Source organism: Galeopterus variegatus, unplaced genomic scaffold, assembly GCF_000696425.1.
Source record: "Galeopterus variegatus unplaced genomic scaffold, G_variegatus-3.0.2 Scaffold3262, whole genome shotgun sequence".
In the NCBI taxonomy this organism is placed as follows: domain Eukaryota; kingdom Metazoa; phylum Chordata; class Mammalia; order Dermoptera; family Cynocephalidae; genus Galeopterus; species Galeopterus variegatus.
The window spans coordinates 96305-120708 of record NW_007729373.1 but is presented as its reverse complement, the minus strand read 5'-3'; the positions used below and the strand labels follow the sequence as shown (position 1 = coordinate 120708).

The following is a 24404-nucleotide window of genomic DNA, read 5'->3' as shown; positions in this document are numbered from 1 at the left end:
GGCAGAGGTTGAGGTGGGGGCAGGAGGGAAGTGGGTATGGCTATACGAGGGCAACATGAGGTATCTTTGTGGTGATGGAAACGTTCTGTATCTTGACTTTATCAAATCAATATCATGACTGTGATATTGTGCTATAGTTTTGCAAGATGTTAGCATTGGGCAACTAGGTAAAGAGAACATGGGACCTCTCTGTATTATTTATTATAACTACATGTGAATCTACGATCATCTACAAATCAAATATTTAATTTTCAAAAGATAGAGGTCAGGACCCTGAGAAGTAGCCATTTCTAAAAAGTCATTAAAAGTGCGTGTGTATGTGGGGGGGCGGGCGGGGTGGGGGGGCCGGGGGGGAGCACCTGTAATGGACCAGCCAGAGAGTATAGACAAAAATGTGGGAGAGTCCGGTCCCAAGGTCCAAAGGAAGATTGCTTCATGAAGGAAGGGTTGTCAATAGGTTTGCATCTTGTGCAAAATTAAGTGTAGGGCCAAAAAAAGAGCCAAGACATTTGAAAGTTGGGGAGATGATAGTAATGGTCTCCTGGGATTGAAAGGCAGACCATAGCTAATGAACAACTGATGAGGAAAGGAAGATACAAATACTACTTGCAACAAGTTTTGTGGTGGGAGGAAAGGAAGTCTAGGCATGATGCATGAGGGAAAGAAAGGGCATGTGTTCTGTTTTTGTTGTCTAAAGATGGAGACTTAGGTATTCTGCAGTTTGAAGAGAGGCAGGTAAAGAGAGATCATGTAACAGTCAGAACAAAAGTGACTCCATTTTGTTAAACCTTTGAATTTAAAAACTTGTTTTCTCCTTTAACCCAAACCACACAGCCTGCAGCTAATTGCCAGAACACAATGACTCTTGCTGTCACACTGTACACAAATAATTAGAGAAAAATTATTGATCCAGATGACCATTCTTTACTAGTTTACTAACCTGATCATATTTGAGGTAACAGAAACTGAATCCACAGAGAGTGATGTATGACTCTGGTCAACTCCCATCTGGGAAATTCCCTGATGATTATCTGAAACACTGGAGCATGTCTGCACATCCCCCCTTGGTCATCATGAATGAACTTTCCACCACAGACCCCTATAAAATCCTTTAGCAAACCTGGGGGAGGTGGAGATGGTCTTTGAGACATAAGTCCGCCATTTACCCAGTCTGCTGGCTTCCTGATTAAAGGCTACCTTTCCTTACACCAACTCTTGTCTCTCAATTATTGACTATTAAGTGGCAAGCAAATGGACCTTTGGGGTCTTGGTAACAATCAAGGACACATGGCAGAATGGAATGGGGAGAAGAGGTCAAAAGCTCAGATGGATTATTAAATAGCCTTTGAAATGAGAGAAAATTTTTTCCTCTGAGTAGGAAGGAAGAGGCTGGGATATGCCAAGAGCTAGGAAATTAGGAGGTAGGGAAGAAGGAAAATTCTGGCTCTCTCTCCAAGGCTCAGCAGCCCATGCTCCTGACATAGGAGGTGCTCAGCTTCCCAGGGTTCAGGTTTCAGGACACACCTCTGGGTGTCAAGCCACTCCCCAAGGTCTCAAGCCCCTCCTCTAGGCCACCCCTTAGAGGAGAACTACTATTGTTAGTTAGGCCTATTTTTGGCACCAGAGAAATTAAGGGGGGGTGGTGGCCATATGCAAATACACTGGCTAGGCATGCTCAATAGAGAAGTATATAATCCTGGTAGCTGAGCATGCTCAGTAAAGTGGAGTTTAATCCCACAAATGACCTTCCACTAGAGGTGCTAAAGAGCACAGAATATTCTTGAATATGTTCAGTGCATGTGACAGGATTTGACCAATGATCATGCTCCAAAAAAGACCAACTGAGCATGTGCAAGACTGTGTTCCATAACAGAGAACTACTCTTTTAGTTGGGTATTCATTAGATATCATGAATATGTATCAGAGATGAAACTATAAAAGCCGAATCCTTGTAGGAGCGATTGTTGCTCACTTTCCTGGGGCCAACCTGCACTTTGCTGGCTGAGGTGTATATGCCTTACTTTTGTGTTAGGCTTACTTTTAGCAGGTGGGTGCTCACTCTCTTGAGCCAGCCTGCTGCTCTCTGTACTAAACTTTTAGTGTGTGTTTCTTACTTTTGTGTTAAACTTGGACTGGGCCCTGCTCAATCTCTGGAGCTAGGCTGCACTTTCTCTGTGAAGTCTGTACCTCTTCTCTGTTACATTAAAACTGTTTTCATCTTCTACTGTGACTGCTCTTGAATTCTTTCCTCAGATGGAGTCCAAGACCTGGAAGAGGACTGGGTGGGTGTAGGCGGGCTATCGGCCTCCACAGACCCTCTCCTCCAACTCACTCCCCACGCTCCTCACCAGCCAGGAGCCACCTCTTCAATTCAACCGAACTCTGATGCTTTTCTGTTCCAGGAACCTTTCTCTATTCCTTCAGAGTTACATAAGAGTCCACTTAGGAAATATTTATTGAGGGAACATAAGGTCGAAAATAAAAGTAATTGGTATTCCTTATATTACATCTATTTATTAGAAACTAGCAGAAATGAGATTGGGGGAAAGGGGGTTCAATGAAATAGAAAGACTAGGAGAAAGAAGAGTCCATAGGGGTTCCTTGACTTTGGCTTAGCCTGTTGGAAGAATTCCATTGGAATGAAGAAGAGGTGTGTTTGGGGAAAGAGGAAGAGAGGGGAATATAGTTCAAACCAAGAAAGAAGATACTAAATATTACAAAGTGGGACGAGTGGTTTTTCGTCAGCACATTTAGCCGTGCCGTTTATATAGTGCGATGTGGAAGCCACATCTAGGCTTCTCCTAGAGGAACGATCGTTTTATCGCAGTCCTCTTGTATCTTCCTTTATAAGCTCGAGAAAAACTTGCTCCCTTTTTCGGTTCTAAAGGTATTTCCATATTTGCAGAGACAACGCCCAATATTTTAATTGTTATAGATTCTAAAAGATGTCTTCCTGCCGAAACCCGGGATCGAACCAGGGACCTTTAGATCTTCAGTCTAACGCTCTCCCAACTGAGCTATTTTGGCTCCGCCCCCAGGTGGTGAAAATAAAGTGTAATGAATTTACCAGTGAAGTCTTTCTGTTCACTACAAACACCTTAGGTACTCTGAGGGAACCAAAGATAAACCAAAAAACGGTTTCTGTCTTCGAACAGTTCACCATTTATGTAAAAGGCAAGAAGGCAATAACAAATTAATGTCATAAGAACTGTCATAGCGATTTAGTTAAACGCTACAATTTATTCCGTGTTGAATCCACACATCGAAGCTGAGCAGGTTCTGTTATCCAGTTGCTTGTCTCCTGAATTACTCGTTTGGCGTTGCCACACCTCTCAGTCTTACAAATTTCATTAGTTGGCGCGGAGCAGGCGTTCGGTGTGTACGAGTATGGCCTTACACTGGCTCTTCTGGAAATCGGAAAGTAGAAACCAATTAAACAGCCTGCGTATGTGTGGACTACTCACCCCTAAACACATTGAAGAGGACTGCCAGCAGCTTCCCTGGTGGTCTAGTGGTTAGGATTCGGCGCTCTCACCGCCGCGGCCCGGGTTCGATTCCCGGTCAGGGAAACAGTTGTCTTTTCCTACCTCCCCTTTCTTTTCGGGCGAAGAGGAAGTTTCTAAGTGAACAATTAACTTTCAATTTTCGTATGAGGCGTTTTCTGCCCAGGAACCCTGCGCCTGTTTTGGTATTCCGAGTGCAAAATGACAAACGGTGTAATTTTAAGTAATACTAAAAATTATATTAATGAATACTTAATCTGGCGTAGACCGAGTTCCTATACATTCTAAACTCTTTTAAGTCTAACTCGTTCGCTTTGGTGATTCAGTGAGCGGGAAATTTCGGAGACAGTTATATCAACTTTAGGAGTTGGTTGAGATTGGCATAACAAGAATCCTTTGCTTCATTCCTTTTTATATCTCTGGTTGGGACCCCTGAATGTGCTTGTGGAAGAAACTAGTACCTTGACTAATGCCTGCTTCACCCTCCCCCCGCTTTTGCACAGAAAGCTGATTGGATCAGAGACAAGAAACTCTTCTTCAAAAGCTACATGATTTTCTTTGCTTCTTCTGTTACGAGCCATCACTCACCGTTCATGAAGGAAAAAAAAAAAACCAAACAAACAAAAAAACAAAACCCTAATTCTGTATTTTGGCACAGTAGGTTGTGTTTGCTCACCAGACTGTGGATTACTAGTCAACTCAGAGGTCGAGAGGCAAAACTATAACAAAATCAAAATCCACATGAGGACAAGAGGAAGAACAGGAATGTGAGTGGTCGTAAGAAAAAGGACACCAGTTGGGGTCAATAGATCAATCTATGAATATTAAGGGCCAGTGTAGGTTTGCACTGCCCTAGTCACTACGGAAGATGAAAAACAATCTCACTTAACATCCCTAAACCCCAGTTTTCTTATCTGTAAAATGGGGTTAAAAAGAGTATTTAGTACATAAAGTTGTTGTGTGGAGTAAATGAAATAATGCAGTAATGATGCCATCTCATCAGTAGCAGTTTTTCAGCCATACTATTATCCAAATCCATATTTATTATTGTTATCGTTATTATTATTATTCTTGTGGCACTTATGTTGAGTGGAGGAGACAGATACTATGAATAAGTTTTCTATGGGTCACCTGCTAAAATGGAGTGTAGAAAAGCACAATGGGGTGTGTGTGTGAGAGAGAGAGAGATTCAGAGGAAGGGTGGAGAAAGGCCTATTTGAGGTTGGCTTTGAAGAATGAACAAGATTTCTGTGAGGGAACAAAATGGCATCGCAGGACAAGAAATGTGGAGTGCAAAAGCACATTGTGAAAGCTCTTACATCGTTCGGGATTTTTGAATTCTGAACTAGAAACCTGGAAAAACTCTGCTAGTGACGAGATGGCATCACGTTTTCAATTTCCAGCTTTCTGGCCATACATACTAAAGCTAGAATTAGAGTTCCCTCTGTATGGCAGGTGCTGACAAGTCCAGCTCCTGCAGTTATATAAATGTTTCCCAGAAAATTTCTCACGTCAGTCGGGCCCCAGGGAGCTGCTTTAAAATCAGCTTGGTCTCTAAAGAGAAGACCCATCAGAGTTCTTCGTTCAACTCCCAGGTACCCGTGTGAGAGTGGTTCCAAATCTTGCTCTCATACCCAGCCGATCCAACAAGGCAAATCAGTCGGGCTGAAGGTGTGCGGCGCTCTTGACTGAGCTAGAACCAGAGAGAAGGGCAGTCCTCCTCCGTTCCTAGACAGGACGGCGCAGCGCGGAGTTGGATAGAGGGTGCTAGCAAGTGCCTCCCCGCACACCAGGAAGAGGGATGGATTAATCTCATTTGAATCCCTTGTTCTGACTCTGTGTGCCGCGTGCCCTTAGTCTTTCCTGAGAAGCAAGCTTGGGCTGGTTATTTCTCGGCATCTTAGTATCATGGATCCGGAAACGGTCAGGCAGCCGCAGCTCCCAGGGACCCCAACCATCTACGCGACTGATCCCTGAGGGCTCACGAAGCCCCCCTCTTTTCTTTCTTTTCTCCCCCTCTTCTCACCCCTGGCTCCTTCAGGAATCTCGGTCTTCCCCTTCCGTAGGGATAGAGGGGTGGGGGTGGGGATGGGGGTTGGTCCGGTTGGGTTCAATCCTGCCTCCGGGCCCTCTACTCCCGAACTTTCTTTCTCTTATTAGACTTCTCGCTAGTCTTGTCTCGCTCAGTGCGCTCCTACATTTCTCCTGCAGGCCTTTCCAGATCTACACTAAGTTGGCTTCCTGAGCTGTGTGACCCCAGCACTTCTTCGATCAGGACACTGAATGTTTGTCTTTCCTGCTAGTTCTGAGGATGAGGGCCGCTGGTGTCAGTGTTTCTCCTGAATACTCAGTACCCAGGCACATAGTAGACAAAACTCATTGAATGAGCCAGTGGATTCCTGATGTTCACTTGTTGATATAGTCACTTTCTCTTAATTTTTCTGTTTCCCCCCTCTTAGTTTACTATGCGGCAATGCAAACACCAGAGAGAAAATTGGTCCCTGGATTGATGCCTTTGATGGAACAAGATGCAGCTAATGAAGCACTGAACGAACTAGCACCTAGCAGGTGAGTACCCTTGCTCTGTGTCCCTGAAAGTTAAAGTTGTCACAGAATAGTCAATCTCCCTCAGGCTCTGGCTATCTTGTTCTGAGAGACCCGGACTTGATAGGAGTACACCGTCCTGATAGTGGAGAAGGACATTACTGCCGTTGTGAGGACTGAGAGAGAGACCCAGGCGGAGTGCTCAGATTCACACAGCAGGTGAAAAAAAGTGGCTCCTAGTTTGGGATATATGGAGGAACAGGAGAAAGTGAAGCCTTAGCCAGGAGGAAGAATAGAGGGTGATTATGTCGCTTCTGCTTTATTGTGAAACCTTTTTCTTAGTCATTTTCTTAAAGAAATTTCCCCAGGAGATAACATCTGATAATTGCTAAAAGTATTGCAACTAAAGATGATGAGATACTATCGAATCAGCCAGTTTTTCATTTTTTTTTTTAGGAGGCGAAGATCATGCGAAGACAAAGCAGAGAGATATTTGTACATGCTGACCTTGAAGACTGGAGAGATGTGGCCAAGGCATGCCAGCAACCACCAGAAGCTAGAAGAGGCAAGGGTCAGATTTTGTTGTATTGTCACGATTGTGATCATTTGTTACAGTAGCTACAGGAACGTGAAAATAAATTACATATGAGCAATTCAAATATAGAAATTTGTAAGATAGCCTAGTTTTCGTTGGAAAATTGGAAAGAAAGACTTATCAGCATTGATTTTCTGGGAGTTGAATGGCAAAACAAACAGAAACTTCGACATTAGTTAACTTCCTTTATTGTGATCTTATTTCTGTCATAATCTGCACAATGCCTTTTTAAGACTCTTGCCTGTCAAAACTTGGGCCAAAGAGACGGACACACTGCCGCCTGCACTGAGAAGAGAAACGCGGGGAGCGACTTTACCAATACGTTGCATTATGTTGTAACAGCTACTATGCTTTTAAATGATCTGAATCTTGGCGTTTCGAAATGAACCGCCATATGCCTTTTGCGCTGGGGGCATTTCTGCGGAGACTGCGAGCCGCCTTCTGAATTTTTACCTCAGTAAACAGCAAGGACTGAGCTTTTTGCCCCTTTTGCAGGATCTCCCCTTTCTTTCGCAGTGTCCCCTTGACAAAAATCACTCCGGTACTCAGCAGCGTTAGGGCTCCCGCCGCGCGTCACCTTCCACGGCGGGCCAGCAACCCAGAGAGTCCCCAGGGGCTCGCAGTCTGCGCGGCCCCTTCCTCGTGTGTTAGTGACAAATGACAAAAGGTCCTCCGGTTTCCTCTCGCAGTACTTTCAGCTGTGCGGAAGCAGTGTCGGGGGTCAGGCTAGGTAGTGGCTAAACTCTAGGCGGAGGTCATTTGATGGTGCTGGGGAAAGCCAGAGAAGAGAGTCACAAGGAGGAGGACATGTGAAAGTCAGAAGGACGCGACCTGCCCTCGGAGTGAAAACATAGAAGAAGCAACAGTATGAAAACGGTACCGTGGCCGAGCGGTCTAAGGTGCTGTATTAAGGCTCCACTGTCTTTGGGGGTGAGGGTTCGAATCCCACCCCTGCTAGGGATTTTTCATTCTTACAACGGCCTGGCCTACGAGGACATCCTTTCTTCCTGCGAAGTGTGGACGGTTCTCGCATCTTCACTGTCATTGTTGCTCCTCTTCTATGTCTTCCATCTACCCAGGGACCAGAGATAGATAACCATCCCCAGTGCTGCTCCATCACTGAGAGGCTCATGTTCTAGGCGCTGCGTATAGCATCATCCTTTTATAGCATGTACTTGCCCGGTACAAACAAGCGAATGGATACCAGACTCCTGGAATCTGCTTGTAACTCAAGACAGACCCTGCCAACGCCTTCGAAGGAATAATGTATGTTCGTAATTAACAGCTGTGCTTCCTTCAGCCTCTCTGTAGTGTGCTCATTTCATGTTTGGAACCCTAGTTATGCGGATTGGAGAAGACACGACTCTAGGGAAAGCGCCAGTGCCCTGCTTTGCCTCAAAACTGCCCGATACATCCCCTCAGCGCCCGGCACCTTCACTCCTCTGCATGCTTGTTGGCACCCGGTGTCTCTGTGGTCGCCAGGGGTGCTCTCTTCCTGCTGTGAGCAGTTCTTTCTGCACACATCGCGTCTCTTTCTCATTCTCTGGGCCTTAGCTTGGAAATGGTTTCCTCCTGGAAGTCTTCCCTGACTCTCCCTCTCCCTCCTACCAGCTCTGGAGATAGTTACGGAGGGTATGGAGAGGGTTTGGACGGTAACGGCACAGAGGGTGTCTTTGTGTCCCATGGAACTTAAGAGTTTAGCGGAGTTCTCATGGGGTTTGCAAGCCTTAGATAAGTATTGCCCAAATACGGTACAAACTAAGTGCATTGATGGTATAGTGGTGGACATAGCTGCCTTCCAAATATAGTACAATCTCTACTAAAAAAGAGAGAGCTTTCTATGTGTAGACTTTGAATGATGTTCCAGATTTAGGAGTAAAAAGAAGTTAGAGAATAAAACGCACTGTTTGCTAGGTGGAAGGACAGTGACTAAATTATTCCCAGTGGTTACTACTGGGAGACAGTTTTCCAAGGGTCTCTGTTTCTGCATGTATTTTAAGTCTCTACTGTTTAGTTCACCAACAACCAATTTTGTGATTCACCAGCGGGGTGTTCAGCAATTCAATTCAGTTCTGACTACTGATTGCTGGAAGTTAGTGTAGACCCCACAGGTTAAGGGTTTAGACTCACAAGACTGCCCCCTACTTCACACATCAGTGTTAAGTCCCAGGCCTCCTTTACTTCGGACTGACTGGCTATAAATTGGGGTTCCCACGACCCCCTCCTTAGGTTCAGTAATTTGCTAGAATGACTCAGAGAACTCAGAAACACATTTTACTTACATTTATCAGTTTATTATTAAGGATACAACTTAGGAACAGCCAAATGGAAGAGATTCATAGGCTAAGGAATGAAGGGAGGTACTTGAACCTTCCATGCCCTCTCTGGGCAAACCACCCTACCAGCACCTCATTTTGTTCACAAATCTGGAAGCTCTCTGAACCCTATCATTTAGGGGTCTTTTTGAAGGCTTCATCACCATAGATATGATCAATTATTAACTTAATCTCCAGTCCCTCTCCCTTCCTCAGAGGTTGGGGGTAGGACTGAAAGTTCCAGGCTTCTAATTAAGGCTTGATCTTTCTAGTGACCAGCCCCCGAAGCTATTTAGGGGCCCACCAAGCATCACTTCATTAGAACAAAAGAGGCTCCTATCACCCAAGAAATTCCAAGGGATTTTGGAGCTCTGTGTCAGCAACCAGTGACAAAGACCAATATATATTTCTTATTATGCCACAGAGTTACTAACTGACCTGCATCTTGGGAGAGGCCTCACCAGCAAGAAGGTCCTCACCAGATGTGGCCCCTCAACTTTGGACTTCTCAGACTCCAGAACTATAAGAAATAAATTTCCTTTCTTTGTAAATTACCCAGTCTCAAGTATTCAGTTATAGCAATAGAAAACAGACTAAGACAGAACTAATTTTCTTAATTTCTATTTTGATAATTTGCTGCTGTTTTTATGTTTTAATTTTCTTGGAAATACTGTTAATTGGAATCCCTGGATTGCTTGTTAGGCAATTATGTTTTAGCCAATGTCTAAGATGGTGACGGGAGGAACACCCAAAATGGCTGCAGAGAGCTTCAGGTCCCTAGAACAGCACGTTTTCCAAGAATCACAAAAAGCCCCCTCTCCCTTCCTCACCACCACATCCCCTTCCCGCATGCACGAATTTCTCCACCTATAGAAAAATCCCAACTCAGCGTAAAGCCCGCTCACTTCCCTCCCCTTCCTTCTTAGCCAATAGGAACAGTCCAGCTCAGCCTAACTGGATATAAAAGGCCCACCCCCAACTCTCCCTGCTGCTGCTCCCACTTCTGAGAGGGCAGCCTGCATGCTCATTTTGCCTGCCTAATACACTTTGGTTTGAGTTCCTGTCTCCTGGTGTGTTTCTTTTGTGCTCAGGCCGGGGTTTTTTCTTTTCAGCTTCTCTAGATTTTTCTTGTTTCCTTTTATTACATTTTATACATTAAAAAGAATAAGCAGCAAGCATGAAAGTTTCGAAGCATAATATTAAAATGAACGTTTTGAACACATCACTACAGATCTAGAATTACACTATGCACTACAGTAGCTACCAGCCACATGTTGCTATTTGGCACTTGAAATGTGTCCAGTGTGACTGAGGAACTGAATTTTTAATTTTAATTCTAATTAGTTTAAGTTTAAAAGAGGATTCTCTATCCCACTGGAAAACTTTTAGTATGTTTGGGACAATTTGGCTATGTAAATCTATTTTTTCAATTGTTAAGTTTTATGAAGTCTAAATGCAGAGCGAATATTTCTGATGAAAATTAAGAGTACAAACTGAAATACGCTGTAAATGCAAAATACACACTGAATTTCAAAGACTTGGCATAAAAAAATAAAATAACATACTTTGATAATACTTTTTTGATTCCATGCTGAAATGATAATATTTTGAATATACTGGGTCATATGTATCGTATATTATTAAAGTTAATTTCACTTATTTATTTTTACCTTTTTAATGACAAAATTTTAAATTTTATATAGGGGCCGGCATTATATTTCTGTTGGACAGGTCGGAGCTAGAACATTACTCCTACTATTGCATCAACCAATGTGCTCCTCTCCCATCCCATCACTTTGACTCCCCTTCAGAAGTAACCACTATCTTAAACTCTGTTTATCTTTCCTTTACTTAAAAATAATTTACCCCGTGATTATGTCATTAATCAATGCGATACTTAGTTTTGCTTGTTTTTAAACTTTACAAAAATGGTACCATGCTGTATATTGTCTCTGGGAATTGCTTTTATAACACAACATGAAATTTCTAATATTCACCCATGTTATTGTTTGTAAGTGTGGTTTATTCATGTTTACTGCTATAAGATATTCCATTTTCTAAATACGGCAAAATTTGTTTTCCTATTTACTTATTGTTGATAAACATTTGAGTTATTTCTAGGTTTTTGCTATTATGAACAATTATGCTATGAAAATTCTTATACATGAATCTTGGTGCTAATGTGCAAGAGTTTCTCAGGGTATACATCTAGGACTGGAATTGTTGGGTTGTAGGATAAAGTCCAACTTTACAAGATATTATCTAATTGCCTTCCAAAGTGGACATATCACTTACCACCACCACCGGTGGTTATCATAGTTCCACATCCTTGCCAAAACCTGGTAATGTCAATTTTCTTAACTTTGTCTGTGTAGTGGTATCTCACAGTATATTACTATGGACTTCATTCTTTGATTACTGAAATTGAACATGTTTTTTGTGTTTGGTCATCATTCTTTACAATTTTCTGTGAAATATTTAATGTATGCTTTTCTTTTTTTTTCTTTTTCTTTTTTTTTTGGCTTTTTAAAGGCTATCTTTTGCTTATTGAGTTGTAGGAGGATTAGGCTGAACCATTTTAAATTGCCACTATTCAACCTCTAACAATGGCAGCTCATATGAATTCCAGTCCATGAACAAGTATACGCTTCCTTTCATTTAGATCTTTAATTTTTCCAAATATTGTTGTAGATTTATGTGAGGATTTTGCTCATCTTTCATTAGATTCATCGCCAGGTATCTGATGTTTTTTGATGCTATTATAAATGGCATTAAAAAAATCATTTTTTGAAGTATTTATAGCTGTTGAATAGAAATATAATTATTGAACTTGTATTCTGCTACCTTGTTGAATTTATTATTATGAATAGCTTCTGTGTAGATTCTTTTGGGTTTTCTTGATTTACAATCCAGATAATTTTATTTCTTCCTTTCATATCTTTATACCTTTTATTTCCTTTTCTTGTCTTATTGCTGTGATTAAGACCTGCAGTACAAGGTTTTAAACATAGTGAGCATGTTTGTCTTGATTGAAGAGGTAAAGCTTTCATTTCACCAACAGACATGTGTCTCACGGAAGTGTTTTGTAGACGTCCTTTAACAGATTGAGAAAGTTTGGAAGTTCCCTCCTATTTCTAGTTTTATAAGAGGTTATTTTATTTTATTTTTTGGCACCCGGCTTTTAAGGGGATCCTAACCTTTGACCTTGGTGTTATCAGCACCACATCCTAACCAAGTGAGTTAACTGGCCAGCCCCACCTAAGAGATTTTGAAAATTCTGAATGGATAATCAAATACTTTGCTGCATCTAGTAAGATGTTTATTTTTTTCTTCATTCTGTTAATGTGATAAATTACCTTTACTGACTTTTGAATGCTAAGCCAACTGCAAATTACTAGAATAACCTTAACTTGTTCAAGATATGTCATTTTTTGAAAATCATGTATTACTGGATTCTGTTTGATAATATTTTAAGATTTTTCTCATTACACTCATGAATAATAATGGTCTGTAATTTTCTCTTTAATTTCCTTGTCAGGGTTTGGTATCAAGGTTATACAGGCCTCATAAAATGACTTTGTTTAATGCTGGGGTTGGTTTTTCCTTGCATGTTTAGTAAAATTAATTAGTGAAACCATCTGAACCTGGAGTTTCATTTCTAGGAATATGTACTATAGATTCTATTTAAGTAACTGGTATCAGACCATTCCAATTATATATTTCTCCCTATATTATTTTTAGAAAGAAGGGTTTTCTGAGGAAGATATTCTACATGAACCTGGAAAACCTTTTCACCAGAAAGCAAGGAAACCATCGAAGACTACTAAAGTCATGTTAAAAGGGCTTAGCAGCTAATCTGGAAATGCTTGCTCTGACACCAATGAAGTAGTCCTAACAAAACTAAATCTAATCTGAATTTGATAAAGCCCCTAGATCTAACTACCAAATTATAGAACATATAGGGGCAGAGGAACATGTTAAATACCATCAAAGGAGGGCAATAATTAAAATCCAAACTGTGGTAAACTCTACAGCACAACCAACCTAGTTAATCATTAAATAAATTGCAAGGAGAAAAAAAAAAAAAAGACTGTGGGGAGAACTTATATATTAAAAACTTAAAATACATACCAACTTATCACAATGTATAGACTTTATTGGAATACTGATTTTAAAAAATGTGAAAATAATGAAGACAGACAATTTGAACACTGAATGATCTTTGATGATATTGACGAAATGGATAATTTGGTTTAGGTGTGATGACTGTACTATTGTTAGTTTTTGAAAGAGTCATTATCTTCTATAGTTAACCAAATATTTACATATAAAACACAATTTCTGGAATTTGCTCCAAAATAATCTTGAGCAGGGAGAAGGGGTAGGGATATAGATGAAACAAGATTAACCCTGAGTTAATAATTGGTGAAGCTGGGTGACATGTACGTGGATTCATTTTTCTATTTTCTCTACTTTTGCATGAATTTGAAATTTTCTACAATAAACTTAAAAAAAAATAGAGGACTATTAAACTGTTGAGAAACTAACGGGAGGACTTGGACCTGTTGATCTTCACTGTAGGTTATCTGGGTGGGCCAGTTGCAGAGGAACTCCTGTTCAGATGTATCTGAAGCTCTGTCCTTAAGTCATATATCTATCTAAAGGTCACATACCCAGTTTCATCCTCTATAGAAACAATTTCAGAGTTATGTCCTAAATGCTTTCATCTATAAACTATGTAAGAAATGGCCATATAAAGAGTATGCTCTAATTTCCTGTAGAAACTGAACCTAAGGAACAATGTTTTCATCTTATGTCTTTTGTATAATAAACCATGTAATCCCCTTTGGAATTTGTTACTAGAAAATTGCATCTTTGTCCTTTATTACTAGGTAATATGTAACCATTTTCCAAAATGTTTTCTGTGAAACGAATTCATGAAGATGCTTCCCCAAACAGGGATCTATGGTGAATTGATTTTGGAAAGCAATTTTTTTCAGCTCCCTCATTTATGATTTAGAATGGACATTAGCATATTATGCCCTGAGAAGTCTTTAAGAGAGAGTTAAAAAACCCACCTAGTTATCATTTCCCAAAATTATTATTTAAGAACAACTACTACCTTGTATAACACTTTTGAGAAATGCTGGGTAACTCACTGTTCATTACTTTACCAGCAGAAACTTAGAGTTAAATTTAATTCTCAATTATAGTTATTATTGTTAATTGAATCAACACATTTACATTCTCTTCTAGGATTTTTCAATTTCTATTTTAACAGCCTTATTGTATGCTGGTATTTAATTCTCTCTGCAATAGGAACTGATAAGGTGGTAACATTTGGAAGAGAAAAGGATGGAAGTAAAAGACAGAGACCTAAAAAGATACACATTTACTAATAAATTTGAAAGAGTATTTCATGTATCATGCAAATGGACACAGCAAATATTTAAGAAATAAACATTTAAAAAAATTTGTTGTATTTATAACTTAAAGTGGGGCAGGCTTCACGCTCTTTCCGTATGTAAACTGCTACTTGAGCATTTACAGCCGACTTCTCCTTATCTGTAATTTTTAAACCTGCTCTTTCCCACCTCCCTTTTCACCCTAAATCTCAGCAATTCTGATACAATATGGAGAAATACCATTCAGGATTTAAGTTAAAAACAAACTAACAACTTGCTAAAAACTTGCTTTAACTCATCAATGTTTATCAACTAAAAAAAGTTTTGTGTTGAACTGAGGTTCAGCTTCATGTTCAAAAGGTGTGGTACATGAAAACAGGAATTGCCCATGTAAGTCTGAGCATTTGGGGGTCATTTGTGCAGAATTATGTGATCCTGGGCAAGTTTTTTTATCTTTCTATGCCTCAAATTCCTCATTTCATAGGGATATTGTATGGATTAAGTTAAATGTATAAAGCCCTAGAATAGTGTGCCTGGCGCCTAGGAAGCACTAGTATGTATTATTATTATGAAATGATTGACAAACTCTTGGCAGTGATTGTGCTCACTGAAGAAATACAATGCCTTTGGAGAACTCAAAATTGGGGGTCAGGAAGTCAGGATTAACCAATATAGGAGACAAGAAGGGCCAGTTTAAAGGGTAGAAGGAGAAACGGAAAGTGTAAACAGAATTGTTACACTCAGGCATTGGTGGTCAAAATACTGACTACTGAGGTCTGGGATATAGTTACTGAAGAGAGGGGTTTCTCCCTCTCATCAAGTTTATGGGTTCTCTATATTCGATGTTTTTTTTTCTTATGACCAGTGAGATTTGAGCTGACTCTGAAAGATTTTCCACACTCCTCACATTCATAAGGTTTTTCCCCTGTATGAACTCGCTTGTGTCCGATTAGAGCTGAGCACTGACGGAAAGACGTGCCACAGTCATTGCAGGTATATGGCTTCTCACCAGTGTGGATTCTTTTGTGCTGCCTCAGGACTGAACTATGATGAAAGGCCTTTCCACACACCACACATTTGTAAGGTTTCTCTCCAGTGTGAATTCTTTGATGATTGGTCAAGTTTGATTTCCCACTGAAGGCTTTGCCACACTCTGAGCATTTATAAGGTTTTTCTCCAGTGTGGATTCTTTGATGGATGGTAAAGCAGTGCTGATCATGGAACGTTTTCCCACAATCCCCACATTGATAGGGCTTCTCCCCAGTGTGTTCTCGTTCATGAGTCCTGCGCTTACAGTTATGACGAAAGGCTTTCCCACACTTGTCACACTTGTAAGGTTTCTCTTCAGTGTGGATCCTTCTGTGTTTAGTGAGTTCTGCCTTGATACCGAAGGCTTTTCCACACTGGGGGCACTTGTAGTGTTTTTCCTGTGTGTGGATTCTTTTGTGTTTGCTTAGGTCTGAGCTCCAACTGAAGGCCCTTCCACACTCACTGCACTCATAAGGCCGCTCCCCAGTGTGGATTCTTGTGTGTTTGGTGAGATCTGAACTGCCGCTGAAGGCCTTCCCGCACTCCTCACATTCATATGGTTTCTCCCCAGTGTGGATTCTGCTGTGGATGGTAAGGGAATGCTTAAACTGGAAGGCCCTCCCACAGTCATTACATTCATAAGGCTTCTCTCCAGTGTGGATGATCTGATGCATACTGAGACGGTTCCTGGTTTTGAAGGCCTTTCCACACTCCCTGCACTCGTGAGGCCTCTCCCCACTGTGGGTTTTTTTATGACGGCAAAGACCTGATCTACTATTGAAGGCTTTCCCACACTGAGGGCAGTTAAAGGGCTTCTCCCCTGTGTGGATTATTTGGTGCAGAGAAAGCTGATTTCTGGTCTTGAATGCTTTCCCGCACTCATTACACATATGGGGTTTCTCACCAGAATGAATTCGTTCATGGAGAATCAGGTCTGAATGCCAACTGAAGTTTTTGTCACATTTGGCACATTCATGGAACTTCTGTTCCGTAGGAACTCTAGTATATGGAATATGTTTTGAGTTAGGATTGAAATTTTTTCTAAGTACCTTCTGGTTTTTTCCTTTTTTGAAAGTCATTTTCTCAGAGTCTTTTTTCTTTTCTCTCAATTTCTCGTTTATGAGTGTTTTCCACTGATTTTCTAATTTGACATCCTGTACACAACCTTTAACTTCAAGATCCAGGGAAACAACTTTTAGGAGGCTGTTAAATTTTACCCAGCAGACTTCTCCATTTTCAAAAGCCTCTTGTTCTAAACTTGACTTCTCATTCTCTGGCCATGTCTTGTCAGTTGACACTTAAACAAGAAAATAAAAATGTCAGAGGAAAGGAAATAAGTGAGGTGGGAGCGGTGAAGCAATGTTAAGCTGTTTGAAGAGTAAATGACTTTTCCATGCTGGAAAAATTGCTAACATTGTGGCCAAAGGTCAGGACAGGTTGAAATAATGAAAAGAAGTAAGATATTTTAAACTCAGCAAATTAAAAAAAAAAAAAATCCCTATAAATCTACTCCTCTAGAGGCTCCTAGTTTAGTAAGCGGCAACTCCATATACCTAATCACCTAAGCCAGGAAACTGTAAATCAACCTCAACTCCTCTTTCCTCCTCTCATATTTACTCAGCTAACATTTTACAAATTCCACCTGTGAAGTGAGTTGCAGAGGTGGTGCTGAAATGCTGATGCAGTCCCCTTTCAAAGAACTGTCTGCTTTGCTCCCAAGAGTAGGCCCTGGAGAGCCATATTGCTGCTGTGTGACTTGGCCCATCTAGGTGGGACAGATTAGATATGAACAAGACCTGACCCAAACTAGGCCAGATTCTGTTTTCTTGGACTTTGGAATTGTGATCTGAGGGCAGGTTAGGCCAGGTTGTGAGGGTAGATGAATCTTTAGCATTTCAATTTGAAAACCAGTGGATGTTATATGGTACAGAGGAGGGAATGTTCTGCTATCTGGTCTGAGAAGCAGAGGTCAATGTGCTAGGAAAGAAGAATAAAGCTGACCCACAGAGCAGCAGAGAAGACAGCTGGAGAGAGAGCCCTGATGGCATTCCAGTTCTTCTTGAGCCTAATGTATATCTGCTCTTAGGTTCCATGACACACCCTGAATAATAAATAAATTCATGTTCTTTTGCTTAAGGTAGCTTTAGTTAATTTCTATTGTTGGCAATCAGAGAGTCCAAATCAATGTTCTCATTATCTCTTAACTCTGTCCCATCCTCCCCATTTCTACTGCCAGTGCATTCTCACTAGCTAACTGTAATACTGCTCAAATGTCATTTAGTCTGGCTCCCCTCTAAGCCATCCTCTACACTGCTTCCAGATTATTCTTTCTAAAAATCAAACCTAATGATGTCACTCTTTAGCTTAAAAGGCTTTAATGACACTCCATACTTAACCAGACAGGAAGGAAGTAAAGCACATGGTCAAGAGCCCTAGCTCTTAAGTAAGACTATCTGGGTTCAAATCCTAGTTCTGATACCTAATAACTATGTGAACTTGGGAGGACAGTGTAACTTCTCTCTTGCCTCCATTGTTTTATCTATAAAATGGACTTTAGACTACCCATGATAATTAGATGAGTCAATGCATTTAAAGCACTTGCCACACTGAAGTATTTAATCAATGTTGGCTGTTACTGTAAGAACAAAGCCCAAGGCTTGTAGTTTATCAAAAACTCTTCAAAAAACAAACCAAAAAATAGTCTTTGAAATCATAATCTTGCATCTTTATACTGCTCCTGCTTTTTCCCCACCAGCTACCCCAAGCCCTTTGCTGTGGTCACACTGAACTATTTACAGCTCATATTCTTTTACTCCTCAATACTTTCTCACATGTTATTTCCTCTGCCTAGAATGCTCCTCCCCTCCTTCAACTTATTATTTTCGGAGCTCTGGTGTAATGGATACACACAGAGGAGATAAATTTTCTGAGCTTTTTTTGAGGGTCAAATTGCAAAAAGCCTATGAGATATGTTGCAGAGAACCAATTAAATAATGAGAGCATAACTGCCCAAATAGTTGGCGGTGGTTGTTTGTTTTCTTTTCCTTAAGTTTTCCTACATGGATTTTCTTTCTGGGCCCTTCAGAATGGATGACCCACCGCTAAGAACATTCTATAGTCATTTTGTCACATGGAAGATAGGAGTGAACTGAATGCTTCTCTGTCACTCACCTGGGTAAGAACAGCTCAGGGACTCCCTGTCCTGTAAATCCTGAACACAGGGCTCTGCTCCTCGTTCCAGATGGGAGATCAAAGGAGGTTTAGGAAATGAAAATCCTGGTTGTAGAGAATGAGAATGTATAGAGCAACTGTCCTAATACTTAGCCTTGATCCCTCTGTTTGCATACAGAAACAGGAAAGAAATGTCCATTTAAGTAGAGAAAAGGGTTTATTCAGGGCCTAACATTTAAAAGAACACATTTAGGGACTTTCTCAGAAAAGTCATACTTAGAAGGGAGGAGAAAGAGATTCTTGGAAATGGTCATTTGGGTGTTCTTTTTAGGATAATGGGAGTCTGTATAGGGAAACTATCAGTTTCACATCCCTACAAGGCAGTTCATGGCTAGGGTCTGAATATAGAGTACCTGATGGGAAATGAGAGGCTTGAGGAAGCAACAACGCAGGGAAAACAGAAACTAAGTATCTCCTTTTCATCCAGGCAGAGTCCCATTCCAAAGAATCAGAAAAGAGCAACTAGGTTAGCCAAAAAAGTACCTTGCTATTTAACAGAGGCAACTTAAAATTGTAACTTTGGGGCCGGCCCCATGGCGCACTCGGGAGAGTGCGGCACTGGGAGCGCAGCGACGCTCCCGCCACGGGTTCAGATCCTATATAGGACTGGCCGGTGCTCTCGCTGGCTGAGCGCAGTGCGGGCGACGCCACACCAAGGGTTGTGATCCCCTTACCGGTCACGAAAAAGACAAAAAAAAATTGTAACTTTGGGGGGCAAGATCCTGATGATAAAGAATGAGGGCTCTGACTCTCAATTTGAGACCCCATGTACATCAATAAATAAAGCAATTAAAAAAAAAAAAAAGGAGAAAGCACTAAGCCAAGTGCAGGGAAGGTCCTTACCAAGTGATACCATGTTCCCATAATTTTCCAACATCACATCTTTATAGAGATGCCTTTGAGTGTAGGTCAGACACTGCCACTCCCGGTTAGTGAAGTTCACAGCTACATCCTCAAATGTCACTGACTCCTGAAACAATATGTTTCTGCTGTCCTGGAGAAAACTCCATAGTTTCCTCAGGAAACAGAGGCAGAAGAAAGGAATTTGTAGGGAGAAGGTTTATGGAAGTGAAAGGCTGTTATCGTTTGGTGGATATTTGGAAATCAAGTAAAAGGCAGCATCGGGTTTCAACAGCAAAAAATAAAAGAGGAAACAATCCACAAGTGGTATGTCATCCAACAAAATGTTCCTTACGAAAGGGAGCACCTTGATTTGGGAGTTGCATAGCCAGAGAATGCAATGAATATAGGGCCATAGTTAGGAGGCAGTGATATATTTTCAGGAAGGATGGAAGGGGCCTCAGCTCACTTGGGCCTGGCTCATCAGTGTGATATCTGCTCCTGCCAGGTTTCCTTGGCTTCCATATTTAGTAAAGGCAGGATATTGAGGAGTTGGTAGAGCTGAGGGAAGAGAGATAAGCCAACAGTCAGCTTATAGTATTAATGAAACCTTCTGCTTTCATCTTCTCTTCTCCAAATGCAGAAGCTTCTGCAGCTCTAACCTGGGCTTAAGTCTACTGCTTTACAGTATCCCTCTTCTCCATTATTTGCCTTGTCTCAGCTTCCAGTGTTGGGTGTCAGGACCTGGCATGGCAGCCAAGCCAACAGTGAGTGCACTCTTCTCCTCTCTCACCTATTTCATGTTTTTCTCTGGTCTTTGTCCAGAATAACCTTACCCCCTCCCTAAACAGATCAGGAAAAAAAGGCCCAAATCACTGACTCCCAGCTTGTATGATAACCCTTCTTTATTGAACTAATTTCCTCCAAAAGACTTGAGGAGGGGGGAGGAGAAAAAAGGGAGAATAGGTGTTGAACAGAAATATCCTGGGATAGGCCCAAAGCTTATTTTTTTTAGGTAACTTAAAGGCTGTTCTACTTCCAGTCAGTTTATTAGAAAACATTTTTCCCTGTCCATATTAGAGAAAAATCACTCGTCCCCTATAATGCTGAGCCTTTTTCCTACTAAATACCTAGTACTAAACTATCCTACCCATAACGATGCAGTATATCACAAACAGCACTTTAAAATGCAAAGGAAACTTTATCCAAGTTGTCTAAGTGTTTAGGTATAATCCATACGGATTGGGTGAGAAGTTTCACATTACTAATTAATGTAGCCCTATTTTATTCCTTGCAGGCCATATCAACTTTTCTGCAGCTTCATTGTTTATGGTATCTTTTTTTGACGGTCTATCAACACATCCCCAAATCCAAGTCTGAATGATTGCTTTCTATTATTAAGATATTAGCAGGGGAACAGTCATCTATTGGTAAAACTCAAAGATCATTCTTTGGCCTCAAGTCCCTGAAACTATCATTCAAATTTTACCAAAACCCTAATTTAGAACCAAATTGATTTCTTCTCACAGAAACTTCCCAAGAAGACTCTTTTTTGATCTAGACTACTCTTAGCTTTTGACCAAGACCAAGGCTGTGTCTCAGTTATAGTGGTTCCACTCAGTTTTTCTACTGTTTCACTCTAAAAGTCCTAAGTTACGTTATAACTCTGTCTCAAAAAATTCCAAACTTACCTGGACAGCATAGAGCTCACGGCAGACACGTTTTGCCTTGTTATATCATATAACAGTTCTTTTCCTTATAACATCAATAAACCTAAAGCTCTCAACTGGATTTTTGTCAACCAACATTTTATTATAAATATTTTCAAATATGTGAAATAGTTGAAAAAATTATATAGTAAATCTCCAGATGCCAATCGCTTACATTCTAAAATGAATATTTTGCAGTATTTGCTTTATCACCTATTAATCTTTTCCTCTATCTGTTCATTAATTTATTTTATCTCTTGAGGCACATCAAAGTAGGTTGTACACTTTACCTCTAAACATTAGTACACTTTACCTCTAAACATGCATATCGTTAACTGGATTCAATATCTGTTTACGTTTCTTTGAGGTAAAATTTACATATAGTGAAATGCACAAGTCTTAAGTGTACTACTAGATGAATTTTGACAAAAGCACATTTCTATATAACTCAAATTCCCCTCCATATACATTCCAATTTTTTTTTTTTTTTTACCATATTCTCATCACAATTGGAAAAGTTTTGTCAATTCAGAGTGATTCTTAAGCTTTATTTTTTAGCTTTATAATTTGAAAGGTCAGGTTCTCCTCTCAAGTTACAAATGAACTTGGGAGACAGGCTACATGCAAAAACAACAACATGACACTATTTGTTAAAGCAGTGCACAGATATTTTCTAGGATGAGATTAATATATTTATATATATGTTAGGTAACTGAAGACTTTATGGCCCTGAAAATCCACTATGGGAGGATAACTTAAGACCTTCTGAGTAAAGGAGGACTGGGAGACAGATGTGAACCATACGAGTGTATATATTTTTATATTGAAAAAAATGAAATAAAATGAGCACCCAAGTTTAGCAATATCTATTATTTTCTACTTCTAAATTTATAATAAATACGTTCCTTATGATTAATTTTCATTTATGATTCCTTATAGATTAGATATTTCAGGATTTCTCCTCTGGAAGTTTCAATGATATATCTAAAAATACATTTCACTTTTCTTTTTATAGGTTATACTAAAAAGCGTCCTTTTGGATATGCCTAGTCCTCTGTCCAAAAGTGTATGCCTTTCTGGGTCTGATTTTATGACTCCAGAATTGCTAAATACCATCTTCTAGGTCCCACATCCACCAGCCCCTTTTATACAAATCTTAAGCACTTTCTTCTTCACATATGCCACAAAAAGCACTTCTAAAACTCAGTGTCCCATTAGTATACCTTCCTTCATTTTCCTCAAAGCTTCACAGGAAAACCTTTCTTCCTTTTTTTGCCACTGCTTTAATTTTGTATTTTTCAAATACCTGTCGTATAATTTAAAAATCTCAGGGTTCCAAAAAAGTCTGTAGAAGTAAAATTATACATATTAAAATTTTATATGCTGGCAAAATTATGTTTGGGTAGGAGTTACTGAATTATACTGCAAGTTTTATACTTGTAAGTATTAATGTATAAATATGTACGCTATTTATCATATACATCGAGTTATACATACAGTAAATGATTGAATAAATTCAATTTCTTTGATAAATTGCTTTGTAGAATCTTTGCTTATGAATCTTTGGTTATTTTTTCCAAACTTCATATAAGATGAGGCAAAAACTGAATAATTTAATTCTTCTTGATACTGATCCAAGCTTGGCAGAGAAACAACAGAAGACTTTCTATAAATGTCTAATAGTGAACAGAGTTTTGGGCCCCAGGAAGGAGCGTCCACCCATTCTGTATCACTATACCATTCTCAGCTGCCATGACTCCTGCCACAACATCCTGTAATGTCTTACCTCTTTCCTGAAGGTGCTGGGAATCAGGGCGGATCCAAGGAAGCTGGCTTGGTGGTCCTGGACTCTCATCTGACAGCACAACCTGTTGTAGGGCACAGAATGAATTCACAGAGATTATGGAGGTGAGAAAAATACACGGGAAGATGCAACCAACCATCCAATCATAAAGGTTTGTTGATGGAAACTGTCTCACAGAAATAACAAAAGGAGGGAGAAAAATCAAGAACTCAGTTCTTAATATACCTTATGAAAAAAAGAAATGGCATCCAGTTACTCTCCATAACCACAGAGCTTTAATGATCATCAGGTCAAGCAGAAATAAACAATAGCCAGAGGGAGAGACCTCCACAAGGTCAGTCCAGGCCCACCACCACTCCCACTACTTTCCTTCTTTCTGAACTCACTTCTTCCTTCTTGGGCTGTATCACAGACCCTCCTCTTCTTACCTGTTGCATATTTTTACCCAGGTTTCTTTGACAGTCTTCCACCATTGTCCTGGTTTCTTCCTGCTGGTTGGATCCTGCTCCCAAACAATAAGTTATGAAGTGACTCCTGTAGATGCCAGCTTCCCTTGGGGGATATAAGTCTTGGTGGTGCCAGCCAAAGGGTCCTTACTGACCTACAGGACAGCTGTTATTTGGTTCGATGTGTCAAATATGCCCTGATTTGGGGGCTCATTAGCAATATGAAGTCAGCTATAATCTTGCATCTTGTTTTCCTGCATATTTGGTGAAGGAAAGAGAAAAGAGAGGAATGTGATCATAGAAAAAAGAGGAAACCACTGAGGATCTGAGGCATCTGTGGGAAATGGAGGAGCACAGGAAGAAAAATTGGAAATATTAACACTGTGTACCCAGAATACAATCTCCACTACTACCACTCTGGTCTGAGCCACCATCACCAGCAATCTCCCTTCCTTCTCATTACTGCAGTAGCCTTCCAACTGGTCTCCTTGCTTCTATCCTTGGCTTCCTTCTGTCTCTCTTCTTATTCGTGCAGTCTGAGTGCTCCATTTACAACTTAAGTTGGATCATTTCATCTCTCTATTCAAAACTCTCCAATGGCTCAGTCTTACTCAAAATAAAAGCTAAAGTCCCTGCAAAGGCACGCAAGGCCCTACAGAATGTGCCCATTACTTCTAACTTCCTCTCCTACTCACTTGAAATAAATGCTGAAGTCCTTAACTGTGGCATACAAGTCTATAAATGTGACCATTGCCCTCTGACCTCTTCTATTCTCCCCTTCACTCTAATCTCTTCAGCCACGCTGACCCTCTTTCTCTTCCTCCTTACGTCCATTTCCATTTTAGGGCCTTTCCACTGGCTGTTTCCTTCACCTCAAGCTATTTCCGTAGCCAATAATCTTGCCTCTTTCAAGTGTGTTCTTATATGTCATCTTCCCAAAGAGGTCTGCTCTAAGTACCTTATTTAAAATTGCAACTTACTCC

The 24404-nt window shown here is 40.4% G+C and overlaps 1 protein-coding gene and 2 non-coding genes across 7 annotated transcripts; 1 reads left to right on the top strand and 2 right to left on the bottom strand.

The window, feature by feature from the left end:
• Positions 1-2954: 2954 nt before the first annotated feature.
• Positions 2955-3027, bottom strand: TRNAF-GAA. Its single transcript has one exon. It is a non-coding gene; the product is annotated as a tRNA-Phe (tRNA).
• A 470-nt stretch (positions 3028-3497) lies between these two features.
• On the top strand, positions 3498-3569 carry TRNAE-CUC. The gene has a single exon. It is a non-coding gene; the product is annotated as a tRNA-Glu (tRNA).
• Positions 3570-13095: 9526 nt separating this feature from the next.
• On the bottom strand, positions 13096-24404 carry ZNF311 (zinc finger protein 311). Of its 5 annotated transcripts, none has more exons than XM_008584448.1 (6): positions 23404-24404; positions 22958-23039; positions 19932-20023; positions 19466-19592; positions 18563-18667; positions 13096-16688 (listed from the first exon to the last, which is right to left on the bottom strand). In XM_008584448.1, exons 1-6 carry the CDS (start codon positions 23446-23448, stop codon positions 15196-15198), a joined length of 1944 nt encoding a protein of 647 aa, XP_008582670.1. In that variant the 5' UTR covers positions 23449-24404; the 3' UTR covers positions 13096-15195. The 5 variants fall into 5 exon arrangements, with proteins under 5 accessions (XP_008582670.1, XP_008582673.1, XP_008582669.1 ...); XM_008584451.1 differs by lacking the exon at positions 23404-24404 and adding an exon at positions 23201-23205; XM_008584447.1 differs by having other exon boundaries at positions 22958-24404.

What these genes read in the sequence shown, in the direction of transcription:
- ZNF311 (XM_008584447.1), bottom strand. Translation starts at nt 23,114, where the DNA reads ATGGTTGGTTGCATCTTCCCGTGTATTTTTCTCACCTCCATAATCTCT. An exon ending in CACTGATGAGCCAGGCCCAA is followed by an intron (nt 19,593 to 19,931) that starts GTGAGCTGAGGC and finishes ATATTGTTTCAG; the next exon opens with GAGTCAGTGACATTTGAGGA. An exon ending in CCTGAGCTGTTCTTACCCAG is followed by an intron (nt 16,689 to 18,562) that starts GTGAGTGACAGA and finishes TTCTTGTTTAAG; the next exon opens with TGTCAACTGACAAGACATGG.